Genomic DNA, 19,391 nt, shown 5'->3' on the forward strand with positions numbered 1-19,391 from the left:
ATTTATGTACTGTCATATTTCAGGTATATTTTTGTTAACTTGGCAATATTGATTTTTATCATTGCAGCATTTACTTTTTGCCAGCTTTGATGGGAAGTACACAAAATTTAAATGATAATTTAATCAATAAATGTGTATTAAACACCTATTATGTGTCAGGCACTGTGCTAATGTCTGGGGATACAAAGATTGTTCAGAAAATCTGTGCTAAGCATCTTGTATATGAATTTAAAAAAAAAAAAAAGATAATCCCTATCCTCAGGGAGTTTACATCCCAATAGGGAAAACAACACATGGTTTGGCCTAGGTGAAAATTCAGGGAGGAATGGGGCAGGGTCGGGGAGAGAAGGAGCACCAATCACTGCCTAGAGTTTGTGTAGGAACAGAGAAAAATTAAGCATATTCTGACATTGATTCAAGCTGTTGGAAATCAGATTTCAAAGGAAAATTGGGTGTAATCTCATGGATTAAAATGCTTCAGGAGAAGCCAATTTAGGAGGAATAAGAGATGCTGAAAAATGAAGTTCAGAAGACACAGGAAAAACAGTTCCAAGAGAGCAAACTAATGGGCTTCGTCTGGAAACCAGAATGTACAAGAGGTGTGACTTTCAGAGCTAGAGTGATTTTCCAGTTTGAAATGAGGAGGTTTCAGAATTTGGCAGAAAGGTTCAGGGGGCAGCTTGATGAGAAAAGTTTGTGTGTGTTTTTTTAGGGTTAATGGAACCCACAAATAATTACACTGACTAGCATCAGTTAAAGTGAGAAAAATTAAATATATTCTCTTAGGCTTTTTCCTTTAAATTAAAATGAAGGAAAGCTAGCATGTGTTTAGTATATATGTATGCATGTATATGTTTTGATTATACTATAAGATTTTCAGAACTCATTTCCATTTTGTCAAATAATATAATACATTTTCTAATATTTCAGTCTGCTATTTGAAGAACCAATGTATTGAGATGAAGGTGACGCTGCATAATATTTCAGCTTTGGGATTAAGAACTTTCTTATCCCACTGATTTGACATAACTGCCTTAATGCTTAGTCTTACCCACAAAGGATTAAATAAATGTAGCTTTCAGAATTGGGGATGAGCTAAATCTATATATAGGAGTGAAATAATTCTGCAGGGTCCTTGGCTTCCCTAGGATTATAAATGTATTAACTTTTCATCACCATTTAGTAGGCACCTGGTAGAAAAGAGTCTTCTGTATGTAATCATAAGAAAGAAATGATTGGATGAGGACATTATAGTATAAGGTAGGGAAGAAGAGGGAAGAAATAGGCACAGAGACATGAGAGTGAAAGGACTAAAATTCCATTGTGTTTTATTTATTTCAATAGTAATTTTTTCATTACAATAGTAATTTTATTTTAAAACTGTATATCTAACAGTGTTTAATTTCTAATTTACCTAAAAGTTAAATTTTTGAGTAGTACTAGTTAATTCAGTATCTTGAAATTTCAAAAAAGTGTGCTCTGATAATAAATTATCAAAAACATTGAAATGGAACTGAATTGGTTCCTTTAGGTAATGCTACAAATAAAGGCTAATTTATCTGGGCACTTGTGCAATCCTACCCTAGAAGCCCTAAGCAAAAACATCAGTTGCATTTGGACCATTTTGGTTTTCCTCCCCAGTGAATTTAGAATTAATGACTTTCAATCAGTAGTAAAAATTTTTCTTAAATATTAAAGAAATCACTTAGGGAATAATGATAATAATAAAAGCTAGCAAAGTACTATATAAATAATCCAATCTTATTTTCAAAATAACCCTGTGAAGGAATGTTATTATCCCTACTTTATCAATGAGGAAATTGAAGAAAACAGAAGTTAAGTGAATTGTCCAGGATTATACAGTTAAGTCTCTGAGATTTTCTCAGATTTTCTAGATTTCCTGTTCAGCACTTCCAGGATAAAAACACAGACTTTGGGTTTTTTTCTTTTTTTCTTTTCCTTTCTTCCTTCCTTCCTTCCTTCCTTCCTTCCTTCCTTCCTTCCTTCCTTCCTTCCTTCCTTCCTTCCTTCCTTCCTTCCTTCCTTCCTTCCTTCCTTCCTTCCTTCCTTCCTTCCTTCCTTCCTTCCTTCCTTTATATATATATATATATATATATATATATATATATATATATATATATATATATATTAGAGTACTGGAGTACTGAACCTGGAGTCAGGAGGACTTATTTTCCTGAATTCAAATATGACCTCAGAAACTTACTAGTTATATATTCCTAACTTAATCCTGTTTGCTTCAGTTTCCTCATGTGTAGAATGAGCTGGATAAGGAAAGGGCAAACTGTTTCAGCATCTTTGCCAAGAAAAACCCAAATAACATCATGAAGTTGTATGTGATTAAAAACAACGGAACAACAACAGTAGCTTATTTTCACCAAATCATTGAAAGGATTTTAAGTACCTGAAAGTAACTGCTTCCTAGTGTTATAATGTTATAGTATTTTAGTGATGCCAAAGGAAAAGTAAAATTTCCATGATCTTATGTCACTTGAACAAGGATGGAATGTCAATCTATTAATTGATTTCAGGATGCTAGTAAGTATCTTAACATATTCAGGCACAACTTTTCCTTGAGAATTTTATCCTTACTGCATTTTATTTGGAGAAGACTAACATATTTGTAATTTTTACCTTTGTCCATTGGTTAGTTGTGACTTCTATATTCAAGCTGGGTGCTTTTAGTCTTTGTCTTTCTTTGGCTTTTGATAAGCCAAATGTAATAAATAAAATAAACATAATAGAATAAATAATTTTATTATAAAAATAAAATAATAAAATAAATACAAATATAAGCCAATATAATATTTTGATTTATTGAAGAAAGATTCCACTAGATGAATGAGCTAATTAATGCATTTGTTTTTTTTATGTACCTTTACAAATTAGTACACTAACTGAAATGTTAAGATATTTTTTGTCACCTCTCTAATTTTGAAGTCACAGTTCTTTTTAGGAGAGATGATAATGTATTTGAGGCTAGGGCAGAATTGTCGTAGGATTAACTGCCCGCCTGAGGAATGTTATATTTTATATTAATTGTTCTTGACATAATTTTATTGTTGGAAATGTTTTTAATAGAGATTGGTCTTACATGTGAGAATTAAATAGTCAACTTTCCAATTATAATTGGGTCTATATATGAGTGGTTATGAAGCTAAGGCTTTGAGATGATTAAGAAATGTCAGTGTTATGACATTTTGGGATAGCTTGCACAATAATTACTAAATCTGTAATATGTTTCTCTTTATATTTCTGGTACATTTGGGCAAACTAGTTTTGCTATTCAACCAATATGTTGTGTTCATGTAAGTATTTATAGATTTTTTTAATGACATAAGCTGTGAATGCTTTGTCTAAAATAAATAAAGTGGAATTGATTTGTTTTTGGAGGAAGTCACAGGTGTTCTCATCTTTTGCTTTAGAGTGAGCAGGTTGTTGTTTAGTCATTTTTTTCAGTTGCACATGACTGAACTCTTTTGGGGGTTTTCTTGGCAAAGACATTTCAGTTGTTTGCCACTTCCTTCTCCAGCTCATTTTATAGTTGAAGAAACCAAAGCAAAGTTAAATGGCTTACTGTAGTGTCTGCAGCTCTTCCTAACGCCAGGTTCAGCACCAGCTAGCTGACCCACAGTCAGAAGGTCTTGGATTTAACTTTTACTTTTTATCTGCCCGATCTGGAGCAAATCACTTTCACTCCCTAAGTCTCAGCTGAACTAGATGTTCACTGGTATTTCTTCTAACCCTTGATTTATTGGGTGGTATCATGATCTTGCAATCCTTTTGTTGCAAAGAATATCATCAGAAGTAAGGTGGTAAATTATTTTGCACTAATTCATGTGCCATTGTAAAGCATTTAAGTCAACAAATATAGGTCTTATCTAAATCCCCATCTCCCCCTTGTCTTTCTGGTTTTATAGACAAGCTAATGTTTGTCACCTGCCTTGATATAATAACTTTTCTGTTTATTATATTAATACTACTAGTGGAGCAGATGTCTGATTTTTGTTTTATCTAACTTTCATTTTCATTGTGTTGGATGTTCTATGACCATAGAAACTGTAAGAAATTTTCTATATTTTCTTAAAAGATTTAATGAGTTCTCTTTTTATTCTATTTTTTGTTTTGTAAACCTCTGTATTTAAGGTTTTTTTTATAGCTTGTTATATTTGTAAAGTGATTAGGACAATTCCTGGCTCATAATAAATGTATATGTGAGAAAAGAGAGAGAGAGAGAGAGAGAGAGAGAGAGAGAGAGAGAGAGAGAGAGAGAGAGAGAGAGAGAGAGAGAGATTCTGAGTTTTATGTTTCTGTTTTGTTTCCTTTAGTTAGATAATATGGTTCCAGTTTTCTGCCATATGTTCCCACTAGATGTTGATGTAATCTTTCAATTCATTTCATCTTTTCATTAATAACTTTCAAAGTGCTTTTGCCATGATGATATATAATGCCATTTTTTAGTATCATGGTATTCCTTTATTCCATCTTTCTTTTTTCTTTTAATTTGTGGAATAAAACAAGCATTTCTATAACATAGTACAATAAAAATACGATTGCACATGAAACTGCAAATCGACTATGGACAACATGCTGTTCATTTTAAATATATAACAAAATAATAATATAAATTTAGTTTTTCTTCTTTTTCTTCCCTCTTCCACCTTTCTTCCCCACTCCACCGGATGATGACTACCATTAGAAACAGTTTGATAAAGGATCAAAGGATATGAACAGGTAGTTTTCCAATGAAGAAATCAAAGCAATTTATAGCTGTGTGAAATGCAAATTAAAACAATCCTGAAATATTTTAATTCTACTAGATTGGCTAAAATGATTTAAGAGAAAGTGACAAATATTGGAAGAGATGTAGAAAAATTGGAACACTAATTCATTGTTGGTGGAATTGCTAACTGGTCCAATCATTTTGGAGAGCAATCTGGAATTATCTGCAAAGGGTTATTAAAGTACCTATATGCTTTGACTCAGAAATACCACTATTAGGTTTATTTCCAAAGATGATTAGAGAAAAAAGCAAAGAACTTATATATTCTAAAATGTTTTTTGCAATTCTCTGTGATGGCAGAGATCTAGAAATGTGGGGATGCCCATCAATTGGGGGATGGCTGAACAAGATTTTGAATAATATCTTTTTATCTCATCAGGTTTTGTTACTGATATAACAAGTGACATTTTAATTGGCTTATTTCAAATCTTGCTAATTTACTGAAGTTATAGTATTTTTTATTGTTTTTACTTAATTTAAGTAAAAATAATCACATCAGCTGTAAACATGTAATTTTCTCCCCTCTATATCAATATCCATGCACAGATATTTTCTATTCTTTTTGTATTTTCATAGCTGGCACTTCAACAACTAATATCAAATTATAGTGGTGGAGATTCATGTTTTGCCTTAGATTTTATTGAAAAGACTTCTGATGTTTTTGTTACAAATAATTATTGCTTTTTGGTTCAGAGAGATAATGTTAGCATGTCAAAGAAAAGTCCATTTGTTCCTGTGGTTTTTAGAATCTTTAATAGAAATGATTGCTATATGTGGTTAGTTTTTTCTGCATTTATTGAAATAATCATGTGGTTCATATAATCTCTGTTATTAATATGGCCTATTACATTTCTGATTTTCTTAGCATTGAATTTCTGTTATAAATTCAACCTTGTCAGAGTGAATAATCTTTTCAATATATTGCTGTAGTGTTTGCATTATTAATCATAAAATATTATGAAGTCTATTGATCTATATAGTCTTCTTTCCTACTTTACCTCTTCCTGGTTTAGTCATAATATTTTTAGTTTTCTGCAAACAACTGATTCTGTTTTTCAAGTTTTTCTGATGCCTACTATGAATAGGTAGTACCTGATGTCATCCTGTAATTGTGCTATGAGGATGATCAACATAACTTAATGATATATGGATGAAATAAATTTTAATAATAAATTTAATTTAATTTTACAATTACATCTTAATCAATTATCCTAGTATGTTTGATTTTCCTGGATTATAAAGGGATCTTTTTAGGAGAGTTTATAATAATAGTTATTAATGGAGTTCAGCTCATTCTCTTTCTTCTTTAAAATCCTATTCTCCAAAACACTATTAAAAAGAATTTCTGTTATTTCTAATATGTGTTTATTAGCTTTTAGCATGCATTCCTCAAATTATGATTCCAATTATATCATGTAGTTTAGTATAATGCTAAAAGCTTCTTGCAATTCATTTTACTAGCAATTTCCCTATTTCTTCCATGTACCTCCATGATGAAATATATAATACAACCAACTTTCTTTCTTATTGCCTCTTTCTCACCTTCATTTCTTCTTTCCTACTTTTTCTTTTTTCAGTTTTGACTCTCTCTTTACCCTTTCTTCTTTTCTTTTTCCTTTTTTCTTTTTCTCCTCTTCCATTTTCCCTTCCTTTCTCTTTTCTCCTCCTTCTTCCCTCCTCTATTCTCCCCTTCCTTCCCTCATCTTCTCCCTTCACCTGTCCTCCTCTCTTCAGTCTCTCCCTTTCCTTTTCCTTTTCTTCTCATATTCTTTTTCATCTTCTCACTTCCATTCACCATTTCTCTCTTCTCTTCTTTTTTATTCTCTCTTCCTTTCTCTTTTTCCTTGCCTTCCTTTTATATGCTTCATTTTTAAAGGTGATCAAGCATAGTGCTTCATTTTAATAGTGATCAAGCAGTAGAAATATAATATGTTTCTTTTGGTGAACATTTCTTTTGTTGAGTTATTCAGAAAGCATTTAAGCACTCAATGAATGACAGGCACTGTGCTAATAATAAGCATGGGGATACAAAGGAAGGTAAAATCCATTCCACTAGCCAGTAAAGTTGCATTTTAATGGAGATAATATGTATGCAATGAAGTATATATAAGACATACAGAATCGATGAAAGGTCATTTGAGAGGGAAAGGAGGACGACCTAGGTGGCTTTGGAGGAGAAAGTAAGTGATATGGTAACCTTGCACAGCCCTCCCTCTCATAAATCCAATTCACTTGCATGTCATGATATGTTCCCTAATGTCATGATCCTGTTTGAGAATGAAGATGAACAGCAACCATAACAAGGACAACTTAGGAGGGATAAAGGATCAGACTATTTCAGTTATGGTGAAGAGCCAGTGCAAAGGAATTTGAAGTTGAAGATAGAATGATAAATGCAAGAAATTAGAGATAGGCCATTGTGTCTGGAAAAGAGCAGATATGAAGAACTTTAAGTGTCATACTGAAGAGTTTTTATTTGATATAGAATGATAGAAAGCTTTGGAACTTATTGAGCATGGAAGTGATATAATCAGATCTTCACCTGAAAAAAATCATCTTGGCAACTAAGTGGAGAATAGATTGAAGTGGGGAGAGACTTAAGGCAAGGAAACTGATTCTAAGGTTAACACAATAGTCTAAGTAAGATGTAATGGGCACCTAAACCAAGATGGTAGCTCTCTGAATGGTAAGAAGGAGATGTAGATTAGAGATGTTGTGAAAAGAGAAATGACGAGATCTGGCAACAGATTAGTTATGTGCAGTAAGGATGCATGCACGTCCTTACTGCAATTCCCTTTTGGCATTATGGGAGCAACAATTCTAATAATTGCTCACCTTTATCCATGTTTTTCTAAGATCATTGAGTTTATCATTTCTTATATAACAGCAGTTCTTATAGTCATTCTTCTTTTTGCATTCAATAGCAACTTTTAAACTATTTCTATGCTCTTTGTCAGTGTTATGGTACCTGGAAAGAAATGGAAATGGAATCAATCCTGGATGAAGGCGGGTCTAAGGATAGAATAGGCAGGAACTGAAAAAGAAGACCCTTTCAGGTACAGGCCTAAGAATGAGGCTTCAGTAACTAAGTAAAGTGAACTTATACCACATATCACAACAATTGTAGCATCGCACCTCAACCTTATTACATATTGTAGAAGATCTGTCATTTAGTCAGTGTGAAAATCATGGAAATAAGATTTCAGTCCAAAATGGATTGTTAGATATTGCCAGAATATTAACAATGTAATAATTTTAACATGTGTACATGCTATTTCAGTGCTTCCATGATGTAACAAAACAAGTTAGGTACAGGGGGTCTAGTCACTACAAGTATAATCATCCTCATTATGTCATCATTTAAGTCTCACCCTTTCACACTTTGGTCTTTGAAACACATTACTGCTCTTTGGCTTTGTCTTGCTCTTCCTACCTATTCTCACATTAGTAAGTCTAAGTTCCAAGAACCAGATCACCACCACTTACTTACACTGAAATTTCAAGTTCTCTCAAAGCCCTAGGGATGGTAACACTCTTGAGGGAAAATATACACAGCTTGGAAGCAAAGCTGATTTTGAATTCAGGTCTTCTGACACTCATTGTAACTCTGTCTACTGTACCATCTAACTTCCTTCAATTGCTAAACTCATCAAACTGGCTATCTATGGGTTATGCACATCAGACCAGCTAATTATTCACTTAGCTGTAACTGTGCTGCCCAGTCAGATGTAGTTCATAGGAACTCAGTAAAGATTCATTCTGTAAGCCAGCTCTTCAGTATACTAATAGGAGCAGCTAGGTTGCACAGTGGAAATCCTTGGATACTTACAAGCTATATGACTCTGGCCAAGTCACTTAAGCCAGTTTCTGCATCTGCAAAATGTAGAAGAAAATGACAAACCAACTCCTGTGTTTTTGACGAGAAAATCCCAAAGGCAGTCAAGAAGAATTGGGCGTGAGTGAAAAACTTTTAACAGTTGCAAAGCTGTACTTCGTTTCCTTCTCAACTCAGAAGTGGTAGCAAAGAACTACAAACCCTTATGAAAGGACAGTAGTCAATGTAACCTTGGCTGACAGAAACAATTCTCTCTTACCTGTTACAAATGAATCAGGTGAAGCCTTCTCTGGGCTGACTGCTTCTAACTACCACAGGTCAGTGGAGCAGCTCTGCAGATCTTTTGTGTCTTCAGTCCTCTTCAGGTCTTCATGCTGCTACACCACCATCATTTTTTTTTTTTTTTGCAGTGGCTTAAATGATAGCCTCCTCACTTTCAGTGGCTCATCTTTTATATTTTTTAAGTCATTAATCCTCAAATTTCTTCTACCAAGTTGACCATCCTTTTTGAGTCATGTTTCAGGCTTCAGATATTCAAATAATGATGATTCTTTCTGGTGGGCTTTCAAGTGAACCAGTTAGCAACATTGTTAAGTTGGTCAGTGGAGTTTTTGTGAGAGTTACATCTGAAAAGATACTTTCCATAAAAGCTTGGTCCACTTATAAGCATTGCTAAATAAATAAAATTTTAAAAAATGAAGCAACATGTGTACTTTAATTTTAAGCAATTTGATACCATATCCATCATTAGCTAATGAAAAAGAACATATTTTATGTCATAGCTCTTCATTTATCTTGATTAGATGGTTAGAAATTAAAAGGAAATGAATTTTCATTCCCCAGAAAGGTTATAAAATTCCGTTTTCTATCACATATGTGATGTGACCGACCATTGTCACTTTATTCTTATTTTAAATAAAAATACAAAAAAATGGGGTTCAGAAGGGTTAGACAAAAGTGAAAAACAACTGAACAATAACAATAGAAATAAATTCAATGTTGAAGTAGATTTAAGACTATGGTATTGAATAAAGTGTTACAAACCTTTGTTCAAATAAAAAATAAGAACCAAGTTATATTTAAATATGATTATTATGTTATGTATCTTTCTAGTTGGAACAAATATCATTAAAATTTTTATATTCAGCAAAATATGTGAAATAAAGAAATGTGTTATGAAGTTTTATGAATAATCATACATTTATGAGCATTATTTGAATTCTTATAGAATGTCCCATATAAAATATTATTATTTTTATAATTAGAATTCTATAATATTATGTTTAGAGTTTTCATAATTATTAGTAGATTAATTATTTTATAATTATATACTATGAATTTTAATTTGCAGCTTTTGGGGGCAAAATATGTCAATGTAGTTATTTTAAGCACTTAATGAATAAATTTAAAAGAATATTAAAAATAATAAATCACCATGGAAGTTCATGATTTCTTGTTGTTATTGTTATTTCAAGGGATTAGAGGAACAAAAAAAGTTGGGAAACACTTTTATAGGGAAATAGGTTTCATCAGCAGACCTCTTGCAACCACATTATTCACTTCAATAATCTGAATTCTGGTATTTTTAGTTGTTTTTTATGTTGTTGTGTTCATTGTACATATTATTTGGCTTCTGCTTACTTGATCTAAGTTCATTGAAAAGTTTTCTTTATACTCAATAAGGATAGAAAGTATGAACATGTTTTTGTGCACTTATCCCTTCTCTTCCTTCCCCATACATCTAAGCAGGATAAAGCTGTTTATATTAGGAAAATAAAACAAAATAATACTGCCCCAACAGAATTTCATAGTTTCATATACAAGCTTCCTTTTTATCTTTGTATATTGAAATAGTTATATTTATTAATGTAAAAAGACCCCTGGGTCATACCTGGGATGGTGATTATGCCAGTTAAAAACCCAAGTGTCCCTGGCATTGATTTTTTGGTACTTGTGTCCCAGTTTAGGTAGGTAGAATCTCAGATAAATTACTCAATAAATGCAAGTACTGAATTCCCCTGGATACCATCTTGGGGCCCATTGCAATAGCACTTAAGACTTTGAAAAGTTGACCATCACTCATTTATGAATATTTCTTCTCAGTAAATTTTGCTTGTTCATATAACTAGAGGTTATTGTAGCTCTGTACTCACTTTCAGAATTTGTCAAATCCATTTAAAAATATACTATTAATAAAATTCACATTTAGAAAGAAAAAAAAACTAAGTGTACTCATCCAGAACTCCATTTCAATCATGGGTTGGACCAAGTATCAATGATATCTATAACATCTTTGCCTACTTAGTATCCTATAATTTACTAAAATTTAAGCAGTTGTGTGTGTAGACAATTGCAGTTTTCACTTTAATACTGTCTTTTCTTGTAGTTTCTCTTTTGAGAATTCTTGAATGCCTCAACTATTTTTCTTTCTTAATTATAGCTAATTTTTATAAATTCTTATTTGGTGAATATATATAGAAAGTTTTCTTCCCCAGTCTTTTTATGTTTATGTTTAGTTTAATTTGAATAAATTTGCAAGACACCTGTCAAATACAGCCTGATTAACTTTTTTTGGATGTACTCCATCCCTGGTCAGCAATCTGTCATGCAGAAGCTGTGGAGCAAATGGGAGAGGAAACAAGAATAACAAGCAAAGGTGAGAGAGATGTTCTTAAGTGCTCCATGTTCCTTAAGAAGTTGTGGAAATATTATAAAAGCCATTCTTTCTCATTTATTTCCACATCTAACATTGTCAGAAAGTTAATAAGATTTGATTATGCCAAAATTCCATTTCTGTAAAGGGCTGAAACTCTGAGTAGCTGCACTGGCATCAGACAACCAAGCACTTAAGGCTAATTACCCATTGGACAATACTCTATTAGCATATATTTGGAAAATGGACCTTCCCACTATTCTGTGCTGGCTTGATCTTTTGATGTATGCAGATAATTGTAGGAGGGATTAGGGGGTGGAGTAAAACAATCCAGAGTCACTTTTGCAGTGGATGTGGAGAAAGAAGATAGTGGAGAACTTGTGTCTATTCCCTTCACTTTTCCCCCAAAGACCAAGAATAAAGACCAAGGACTTTTGCTTATCCTGACTCCAGCTGATTCTAAGGCATCCAGGGTGCTAACCTGGACTTCACACATTTCAACTCTAAAGTCCTTTGAATTAGTAGACTTTAATTCAAAAGAAAAATAAACTGCAAAAGTTATATTTTAGACTTCTTGGGGTTTTTTATATTTAAAGTTTAATTTAATTAAATTTGTAAATCAAATACCATCTTATTAGCCTTTGTTAGATGTGCTTCATCCCTGGTTAGCAATCTGTCATTCTTATATTTTAAGCTGTCATAGTGAAGTCCAAAAGTTAATACCAAAAGAGGAATTTGGAAAATGAAACTGTTACTTAGATGAAAGAAAATCTTATAGGCACATATATTTTAACACTCATAGGACAAGTTAGTCTTTTCATTGATTTTAATTTTGTCATTAAGGACAAAGACAGATGATTCAGAAATCCAACCTGGTTGACATTTTCACCTCCTCTCTGTAGAAACTACTAAAAAGAAGTAAAAAGTGTATAAATTATACTATCTACCAAAGATAGGCTAAAAATTATCAGTGCCTTGACCTTCTAAAAGCATATCATTTTTAACTAGGCTGTTTTTTTTTTTTTCTGTCACTTCCCCTCTCCCCATTTTCAAAATGCAAATAGCAGCTAATCATATTAATACTGAGACAGCTTTTTAAGGCAGAGTTATCATGCTGATTATTGTATAGTTGTTTCAGTCATGTCCAACTTATTATGACCTCATTTGGGAATTTTCATGAAGATACTACAGTGGTTTGCCATTTCTTTCTCCATTTCATTTTATAGATGAATAACTGAAGCAAGCAGGGTTAAGTGACTTGTTCAAGGTCACATGGCTAAGTGTCTAAAGTGAGATTTGAACTCAAAATGTTGAATCTTTCTGATTGTAGGCACCACTTCATTGCCCACTAATGGGCACTAATGCTAGATATGGCGATAAATCATGCTTTTGTGGACAATTATTCTTTCTCAGTTGTATGATACTCATTCTAAGATTTGATGAATCATTCTGAAACTGCAATTATGATAGAAAAAAACAAACAAATTGTTGGCCTGATGTGATATGCTTTTAGTCTTTTCCTCCCTTGATGGCTTATTTCGTTTTGCTGTAAAAAATTCTGATCATCCAAATTAGAGCAGAGTCAGGGAAAAGTTGACTGAAATGTTTTCATGCTTACAAAAAAATCACAATTACTTTTGGCTTTGGAGAGGTAGGGGAAGAAGAAAAGAAGCAGGAGTAGACAAATTGGAGATGAAAAATGAAGAATACGAACTAAAGATTAGAGGTTTATTCTTAGGTGCTTTGTGTTCTTTAGCAAGCATTGGAAACAGCATGAAAGGCTTTCTTTCTCATTTCTTTTCACACCTAATATTGTCAGAAAAGTGAATTAATAAGACTTGATTATATCAGAATTCCATTTCAACTCCAAAATCTTTTGAATAAGAAGACTTTAATTCAAAAGAAAAATAAACCCCCAAAATTATGTTTTAGACTTCTTCTTGGTCTTCAATTTTATTTGAAATTGGACCTTATGTTTTTATATGGATGTTCAGGATGACTTTAACAATCTATTCACAAGAATTTCATATAACACTTCAGAAAAGGACTTCATGTAGTTTATCCTAGAAACTTTTTAAAGTAACTTTAAACTCTGTGAGAACAGTGAAAATGTCTAGTCTGGGTAGTAGCATAGCTTCTATTAAGTGTCATAGCTGTGGTGAAAATTCAGTAAATTATTTATGACTAATGATAATACTTCACTAATTCTAGTCCAGAGCCTCCCCATCTTTCTGAGTGAAGTTATTTCATATCCTTTACAGGAAGAAGTTTAGTTTTGTCTTATTTAGCAAGATTATTTGCTAGTATCTATGAAATCTCATTTGAGCCTATTATAGGTGCTATTATAATTTAGGCCTAAATTCCATTTCAACTCTTAAGTCTTTTTAATTAGTAGACTTTAATTAAAAGAAAAACAAACCCCAAAAGTTATATTTTAGACTTCTTCTTGGTCTTTTTATGTTTAATTTGATTAGATTTGTAAGTCAAATATCATCTTATTAGCTTTTGTTAGATGTATTCCTGTGTGGTAGGTGCTATTATTTTCTCCATGTTACAGTGGAAGAACTAAGTTTGAGACCATTTAAATAAATTCCCTAGGGTCACAGAACTAGTAAGTGTCTTCAAAGGAGGTCTTACACACTCTATATCCAATGGACTAGCCACTGTGTTACCTTGGAAAAAGAATCAGAGTAATTTCCTGAATTTGGCAATGGGGAAGTCATTAGAGATTTCCAGGAGATGACTGTAGATTTAAGAAAGTGATAAAGTAGAATCTGTGAATTTAGACTATCTTTCTGGAAATTTTGTTGTAAAAGGAAAATGAAAGAGGAAGAAAGCTTCAGAGGGCAACAGGATTTAAGTGTTCTATAAATAAAAAATGTTATTATCAGCCTAAAAGTCAAAAAGCCCATATTTCTTGCCTGATTTTCTCATAAAAGGTCTTTTGCTGTAAGTTTTAAGAAGCACTTAAGATTAAACTATTTTGAGTCAGTATAGCTCATCCTTTTTTTTTTTTTTCCAAGATAAAAAGAACTTTAGAGATTACCTTGTCCAATCCTCTCATTTAACAGATAGAAACCTAAGGCCTGAAGCAGTTATATGACTTGGTCATTGTCTCTCCAGTAGTAAATTCAGTCTCTCTTGTTTTACAGATGAGAAAACCAGGTCCAGAGTAAAGTGACTTAGAGTCATTCAACAGAAATAACACTGGACTAATTGTTTTAGGTTTTATTTTTCAACTAATTAGGAAAATGTGTTGGAGTTAGTTCAGAAGATGGGACTTCAGAGTTTAGTGAATCTTCTATATCCTAGAAAGTTGGGAGCAGACTAATTCACTTACACTCTAATAATATTTTAGTTTGTATGACAGGATTCTGTTTATTGCAGTTTGGCTAATTGATGACTGAAGAGATCTGTCTAATGAATCATGGAACATATGAAAAAAACTAAAAAAAGTAAATAATGCATGCAGTTTTAAAGTTATAGTGACAATTGCAAAGAGGCACTTAGAGATTCTACAGTATTCATTTTTTACAACTGTGAGAATTTTTAAATTAATTTTATAGTTATACATTTTTGACAGTATATATGCATGAGTAATTTTTTTTATAACATTATCCCTTGTATTCATTTTTCCAGATTTTCTACTCTTTCCCTCTACTCCCTCCCCTAGATGACAGGCAATCTCATACATTTTACATGTGTTACAATATAACCTAGATATAATATATGTGTGTAAATCCAATTTTCTTGTTGCACATTAAGTATTGGATTCCGAAGGTATAAGTAACCTGGGTAGATAGACAGTAGTGCTAATATTTTACATTCAATTCCCAGTGTTCCTTCTCTGGGTGTAGTTGTTTTTGTCCATCATTGATCAGCTGGAAGTGAGTTGGATCTTCTTTATGTTGAAGATATCCACTTCCATCAGAATACATCTTCATATAGTATCATTGTTGAAGTGTATAGTGATCTTCTTTCTGGTGCTGCTCATTTCACTCAGCATCAGTTCATGCAAGTCTCTGCAAGCCTTTCTGAATTCATCCTGCTGGTCATTTCTTACAGAGCAATAATATTCCATAACATTCATATACCATAATTTAACCAACCATTCTCTAATTGATGGACATCCATTCAACTTCCAGTTTCTAGCTACAACAAAAAGAGCTGCCACAAACATTTTGGCACATACAGGTCCCTTTCCACTCTTTAGTATTTCTTTGGGATATAATCCCAATAACAGCAATGCTGGATCAAAGGGTATGCACAGTTGCACAGTTTGATAACTTTTTGGGCATAGTTCCAAATTGTTCTCCAGAATGGTTGGATTCTTTCACAACTCCACCAACAATGTATTAGTGTCCCAGTTTTCCCACATCCCCTCCAACATTCATCATTATTTGTTCCTGTCATCTTAGCCAATCTGACAGGTGTGTAGTGGTATCTCAGAGTTGTCTTAATTTGCATTTCTCTGATCAGTAGTGATTTGGAACACTTTCATATGAGTGGATATAGTTTCAATTTCATCATCTGAGAATTGTCTGTTCATATCCTTTGACTATTTATCAATTGGAGAATGGTTTGATTTCTTATAAATTAGGATCAATTCTCTATATATTTTGAAAATGAGACCTTTATCAGAACCTTTAACTATAAAAATATTTTCCCAATTTGTTACTTCCCTTCTAATCTTGTTTGAATTAGTATTGTTTACAGAAACTTTTTAGTTTGATGTAATCAAAATCTTCTATTTTGTGATCAATAATGATCTCTAGTTCTCCTCTGGTCATAAATTCCTTCCTCCTCCACAGGTCTGAGAGATAGACTATCCTTTGTTCCTCTAATCTATTTATTATCTCATTCTTTATGCCTAAATCATGGACCCATTTTGATCTTATCTTGATATATGGCGTTGTGTGGGTCCATAGCATACTAATTTCCAGTTTTCCCAACAGAATAACTGGTATATTCCTTTTGTTTCATAGGTCAGACTGTCAAGGAAGGAAGGAACAAGACTACAAGGTTACTTTATTTAAGTGCTTTTTCTTTGATATATAAAAATATAGACATATAAAATAATTAAATTGAGTAGTAATTATATATCTAATAGATGCCTCACTTTAAAGGTTGTAACATGGAGTTTTTCCTTCCTTCCTTCCTTCCTTCCTTCCTTCCTTCCTTCCTTCCTTCCTTCCTTCCTTCCTTCCTTCCTTCCTTCCTTCCTTCCTTCCTTCTTTCCTTCCTTCCCTTCTTTATTTTAACATTACTTTTTATAAAAAATTGAGTTCTCTCCCTTCTTCCTCTTCCTCTTACCCATTGAGAAGAAAAACTGGTATATGGTATCAATTACATATGTGAAGTCATGTACAAAACATATTTCCATATTAGTCATCCTGGGAGGGAAAGCTAGAAACAAAAAGAAGTGGAAAAAAGTTCAATGCTTTAGTCTGCTTGCATAGTTCAGCACTTCTTTCTCTCAAGATGGACAATGTTTATCACCTGTTCTTTGGAATTGTCTTGAATCATTGTATTGATCAGAGAGCCAAATTTTTCCATTGTTGTATCATTACAATATTATGTTATTATGTATAATGTCTAGGTTCCATTCATTTGACATGAGTTAATATTAGCATTCCCAAGTTTTTTCTTTTCTTTTTATTTTCTGAGGCAATTGGGGTTAAGTGACTTGTCCAGGGTCACACAGCCAGGAAGTGTTAAGTGAACTCAGTTCCTCCTGACTTCAGGGCTGATACTCTATCCACTGCGCCAACTAGCCGCCCCTTCCCAGGTTTTTTTCTGAAACCATCCTGTTCATTTCGTGTAACACAATAATATTCTATCACAATCATATACTGCAACTTATTTAGCCATTTCTTATTAATAGGCATTCCCTCATTTTCAAAAAGAGCTGCCATAAAAATTTTTGTAAATAAAGGTCTTTTCCTCTTTTATTGGATCTTTTTGGGATACAGACTTAGTAATGATATTGCTGCCTTTTGGACATAGTTCCAAATTTTTCTCCAATACATTTATATCAGTTCATAATTGTTACATTTTTTTTAAAATAAAATTGAGCTCCAAATTTTCTTTCTTTTCCTGAGACAGTAAGCAATATGATACAGGTTATATATGTGCAATCATGTAAAACTTATTTCCACATTAATCATCATAAACTTAATTTCAACTGGAATTGAAATAAAAAAGGTAAAATAATTGCACATAACAATGTAACACAGTTTAATGTTTACAGTCTATTTTAGAAGTAAAGAACACTACTAATTGAGTGTGACACTCCCTGAGAAAAAAAATTTTTCCACATGAACAAGGTCTTATAAAGTAGTTTCAGAGTGATTCAGTGCCTTCTAGGTAAAATAGCCTTATTTAGAATGTATATCTTCCATTTTGTACTAATCTGGACACAAATATTTTTTAATCATTTGCAAAATTTTTATCTTATGTTTAAACATTATTGCCATGATTTTCTCAAGTTTCTCTCCAGCTAACTAACTACATGAACATTTATCTCCTTGTGTCTTAATGTAACAAGACTGCATTCAATATGTGATCAAGCTTAAAATAGTTTCGGTGTTAAAGGGAGAAAAAAGCATTGAGAATGTCACATCTACCTCTTGTCATGTCATTATTCAGGCTTCTTTCAAAATGTTCACAAAGTAGAGAGAGTTCTAAGTAGAGAGGTGGGCACAACCAGCCAGCCAGTCACCATCATGAAATGATGACAAGGTGGGACAGGATTGCTGTAGGGAAAAATAAGAAACAATCAAGATCTATTATCATTTTGCAGTCAGTGAAGGATCTCTGCTACTTTATATTCTTTTAAATATTATTCTTTTATAATTTTATTCATTAACATGAAAGTTTGGTGTCTTCAATTTGCCTCTTTTTTAGGTTTCTCTTAATAATTTTGGTGAATTGACATTGTATGGTGTAGAAACATTAAATACATAGTCTCCAGTGAGCAGGCAGACTTGTGTGTAGGTGTGTGTGTGAGAGAGAGAGTGTGTGTGTCTCATTTGCACATTTGTGCTGTGAGCTGTCGGGAAGAGACTTCTTTTCTAAAAAACAAAACAAAACAAAACAAAACAAAAAAAACAAAACATTTGTCTTGATAAGTAAAAATGTCATGATATGGTTTATAACCACCATAAGAGAAAGAATTTGTCTAGTATGTAATCTATATTAGCAGTTTAGAAAGAGAAAATTCTGCCCTCGCTGGTTTGAAGAGTTGAGTCATATCCTGTGAATCCGTGAAGCCATGGGATTCAAACATCACGCTTTCCTCTTACTTTCATTCTGAGGAGCTGCAGTTCAGAGCAGCAAGTGATATCTGTGAAGGGGCTGTTGCTTGATCAGTTGGAAAGGAACAGTCACACTTGTGAGTAGACAGAGAGGAAGGCTAAGTTTGGAAGTGCTCCTATCTCATTGCAGCAAAATATGTTTTGCTCATTTCTCTTCCACTATGCTAGATAGCTGTAAGTTGAAAAGTGCAAGCAGTTTACCATTTCCTTACAGTAAGGTAAGAACGTTATTTTTCCTTTAAATAATTATATTCTGACAGTCTTGAATGCTTTGTTTACTTTACTTTGTGTGTCAAAAATGCTTGTTTTTCTTTTTCTTACAGAAATAATAAAATATTCTTATTTTCAATTCTAAAATAGAAATCACTTTTTAGGTTAGAGTTTTAGTATTTTGTAAGGTTCTTAGTTTAACAGAATGATGCTTTTAAAATATTTCTTGTCATAGGTTAGAACTTAAGAAAAATAAAATATTTTTGAATCATATAATATACATGTTTATGTGAACACCTTCACCTCTACATTCCCATACCCATACTCACCCAACCACACACACACACACACACACACACACATCTACATCTACTTAAATACCTTAAAAATTACCATTGAAAAGGAAATGGGATCATAAATTGGCTTTAACTTCTAATCCAACATCTTGAATAAGGAAGATATATACATACTTATCTCTTGTGTCTGTGCTTCTCTCTATTTTTGCAAATATATCTTGCTGCTAGTCATAGAAACAGAAAGAAGTATTAAGTAAAAGGAGGTTTTCAGTGGAATAAT

The 19,391-nt window shown here is 32.6% G+C and overlaps 1 protein-coding gene across 12 annotated transcripts in view; it reads left to right on the forward strand.

Moving 5' to 3' along the window:
- The window catches only part of MCTP1 (multiple C2 and transmembrane domain containing 1), a 722,542-nt gene that overhangs the window by 214,393 nt on the left and 488,758 nt on the right, over nucleotides 1–19,391 (forward strand). Inside the window, exon 1 of one of the 12 annotated variants that reach the window (XM_074282075.1) lies at nucleotides 18,552–18,823. The exons of 9 other annotated variants lie outside the window; for them this stretch is intronic. In XM_074282075.1, coding sequence (XP_074138176.1) covers nucleotides 18,767–18,823 — 57 coding nt within the window. In that variant the 5' untranslated portion in view covers nucleotides 18,552–18,766. Of the gene's footprint in view, nucleotides 1–18,551; nucleotides 18,824–19,391 lie in introns of those variants that run through there. 2 more of the 12 variants (XM_074282076.1, XM_074282078.1) reach the window with 2 other exon arrangements.

The sequence above is a fragment of the Sminthopsis crassicaudata genome, chromosome 1 (assembly GCF_048593235.1).
Source record: "Sminthopsis crassicaudata isolate SCR6 chromosome 1, ASM4859323v1, whole genome shotgun sequence".
Lineage (NCBI taxonomy): Eukaryota > Metazoa > Chordata > Mammalia > Dasyuromorphia > Dasyuridae > Sminthopsis > Sminthopsis crassicaudata.